The sequence below is a fragment of the Drosophila ficusphila genome, unplaced genomic scaffold (assembly GCF_018152265.1).
Source record: "Drosophila ficusphila isolate 14025-0441.05 unplaced genomic scaffold, ASM1815226v1 contig_414, whole genome shotgun sequence".
NCBI classification, from domain to species: Eukaryota; Metazoa; Arthropoda; class Insecta; order Diptera; family Drosophilidae; genus Drosophila; species Drosophila ficusphila.
The window spans coordinates 20,356,247-20,359,452 of record NW_025064328.1 but is presented as its reverse complement, the minus strand read 5'-3'; the positions used below and the strand labels follow the sequence as shown (position 1 = coordinate 20,359,452).

Here is a 3,206-nt window from a genome sequence, read left to right as displayed (position 1 = left end):
AAAGACTTGTGTATGGAATTCTTTTTCCAAAAGCCCAGCTCCAGTCCAGACAGAATGCAAAAATGCGTAACGGGACTCTGTACCCCGTGCTCTGCAATTCATGTGAGCAATCAGGAGACGCCTCACAAATATTTGATCTCTTCGGTTTGTTTTCATTGCGGTCTTGTCCCCGTCCCCGACTTGAAACTTTACTCGCAACAGGTAAGGAATTTCATTTTCGAAAGAATCAAACTCATTTGCACTTGAAGCCAGGGTAACAAGTCCGACAGGCACCCGGTGGGAGGGGAGGGCGAGGTCTCCAGCTAGCCAAATGTTTGTTTTCCCACCCGAGTGGGGTCACACTGTTGCTGGCTGAAATCGACAGCAGGTCCGGGAGGGAAACTTCAGAGCAACAGCTGCCCGAGCTCGCTCCACTTCAAAGCAAACAAATAGCGACTCGAGTTTTCCGCCGTTCCGTTTGCCGCTTTCATCCACCGGAACCTTCGCCGGAGAGATGACTAATCCGTGCCGCTGGTGTCGCGTGTCGCACGACTGCGTGCTGCAGATAAACGTGGTGCTGGTCGTGGTGGGGCTGATCTTCCTGCTGGACGTGTTCAGCCACCTCTACCTGAAGACGGCCATGTTCCCTGGCCTACGTCTCTACCCAGTGGCCCTGCGTGCCTGGCTTTTCTGGGTGCGCGGACTGACCTTGGTGGCCTACGTAATAAATGCGATCCTCGGGGTGCGCATGGCCCGGCGGCCGAGTATCATCAAGTTCGCCGGATACATGCTAATCGGCTGCGTGGTGCTTCTGTACACGGCCAGCATCGCGGTCACGCGCTTCCTGTACCGCCGCAGGTTTGAGTTCTTTGTCCAGATGATGGTTCTCCAGATGTGGCTGAGGGAGAGTCTGGGCAAGGTCGAGCTGGAGTTCGCGTGCTGCGGCAAGACCGGCGTGGCGGACTACCAAACCGCCTCTAGCAACCGCTCGTGGGCCAGTGGCTCCTGCTGCGAGAGGCCGGGATGCCCCGGATGCACCGCGAAGCTCACCGAGTACCTGTGGACTGTCGAGATGGACGTGGCGCGGGACAACATCGTCGTGTCCCTGCTCCTACTTGTGGGCCTGGTCGTTATGGTATCGCACTTCAAGGACGGCCAGTTTGAGGAGGACGACTACGACTCGGACGATTCTGAGGAGGGCTCAGAGCAGGGCGGAGACCACTTGGGCGCGAAGCCAACAGGCCCATCCCACTCGGTCGGGACGGCGATTAGGGACTAAATTAACGACCTCCGCCCGCTCTGGTCAATTGAACTTTAATGCAACATTGATAGCCAACGCCTATGGCCAGAACGTTTGTATGCTCGCTTGTTGCGGCTCATTAATTTGAAAGCCAGCGGGGCGCCCACACGATTCCCACACCAAGGCCAGCTTCCGTTAATGCCGCACTTAATTAGCCCTCGAAACAAAACGCCACAAATACATTTTAATGGCTCCGATTTGAGCCCTAACAAGGAATTGTTGTATGGTTTTATGGATTTATAAAGATTTATTTTCTTCATGGGAGCACACCCAATAGGGTCTTGTTTCGCCTGGCGGCCATTGCGTAGATTAATCATGTGACGGATTGAAGTTTTTTGGCAAAAGTTTTAATACTCATTTCAAATGTCGTCTGACAATAAGGACTAGCCCATTTTTGTCAAATCAAATTTTTATGAACAATTTTTTTTATAACGTACAGTTTGTGCCATTTGCTTTGTTATGCGCTTTATACTTTGGGCCTTGGCAAGAACGAAATGAAAAAGGGAAAATGCCTCGAGCCGGGAGGAGAAAATGGCATGAAAAAGTGCACGGCGGTGCTTCCGTTGCGGTTTGTCTAGAGGAAGCGCCGCCGAAAAATAAACAGTCAAAAAGGATGCGAAATGTAACGGAAGTGCGCGAAATTTTTGCACATTTTCTACGGCTACTGCAATGACTAGTGGGGGAATGGGTGGCTTGCTGCTGAATTGCTGAATGGTCGGGTGAATTGACAGTTCGAGGCTAAAGTGCATTTGAGGGTGGATGGTAACTTCATGATATTTTAATGATGTTGACGTTTATGACGTTGGCTTAAAGATTTGGAAAAGGTTTGACAGTTGGCCTTTTGGAAAGCGAAAGTACTGTTTGGCAAAAGTTCAAGGCGGAAAAATTTAATAAAAGTGCAGCTAAACAAAAATTTGGTGAAATTGCATATTGCAATTGTAGAGAGAGAATATAGTGTCCATATGAGTCACTGAAGTCACAAACTCTTAACTTACCAGAATAGTTTCTAAAGCAGTGTTTCCCAAACTTGTCGGGACCGCGACCCACCTACACAAAAAATTGCAAGATCTATATGAAAACTAGTACCCACAAAAAATCTACCCGCGACCCACCAGTGGGTCGCGACCCACACTTTGGGAAATACTGTTCTAAAGTATGTACAAATTTACTTCGAACTAAACTGGAATTTGCTAAAACTCGCGTGTAGATAATATCTAATATCTAGTAGATATGCAGCAATTTGCATAAAGTTATTATACCCTTGCAGAGCCAAGGGTATTATAATTTCAGTCAGAAGTTTGCAAAGCAGTGAAGCAGAGGGTCTGAGGTCCCCATAAAGTTTATATACTCTTGGTCAGCATCACGTCGTATCATCTGAATCGTATTTATTTGTATTTATTTCATGACTGCACGCGTATATAAGCTTGAGCTTGCCGAAGCTTGTTTCCTTTTCTGTTTAAATTTATTTCTTCAATATTTACACTATTCGACGCGATTTCTATTGGTATTGTTTCTTAAAAATAATATAGTAAAAGCTCAGATGTTGAATATTAAATTAAAATTCCTCGTGATTTTTTGTAAATAGTAAAAATACCTAACCTCATTTTAAATTTATACAAAATCATAGTAAATTAATGATAATTATAGAAATTCCAGGTTTTAAATTAAAATTTTGTCAAGAGAATTTATGAAATATTGTTATTTATATTTTATATTAGAAGCAGGGGCGGACGTAGAAAAAAATTCGCTTGAAATACCTTCTGAGCTGGAGATTCTTCATCCATACGCAGAAAGTGGCCGAGCCAGCGCAGACGTTGTATCGTGATGCGCCGGACCACGTCCACGCCGTCGTACAACTCGTACAGCTGAACCACGAGCTGAAAGTCGTCCCCAATCCGAACGGGACCATAGATATTGCGAAGAATTT

General features: G+C 46.3%; 1 protein-coding gene across 1 annotated transcript; it reads left to right on the top strand.

The window, feature by feature from the left end:
- Window positions 1-383: 383 nt before the first annotated feature.
- On the top strand, window positions 384-1,543 carry LOC108099989. Its single transcript, XM_017203686.2, has one exon. The coding sequence runs from the start codon at window positions 494-496 to the stop codon at window positions 1,256-1,258; it is 765 nt and encodes a 254-aa protein (XP_017059175.1). The 5' UTR covers window positions 384-493; the 3' UTR covers window positions 1,259-1,543.
- Window positions 1,544-3,206: the final 1,663 nt, after the last annotated feature.

Excerpts from the sequence above, each read along its gene's own strand:
- LOC108099989 (XM_017203686.2), top strand. The coding sequence starts at position 494 with ATGACTAATCCGTGCCGCTGGTGTCGCGTGTCGCACGACTGCGTGCTG.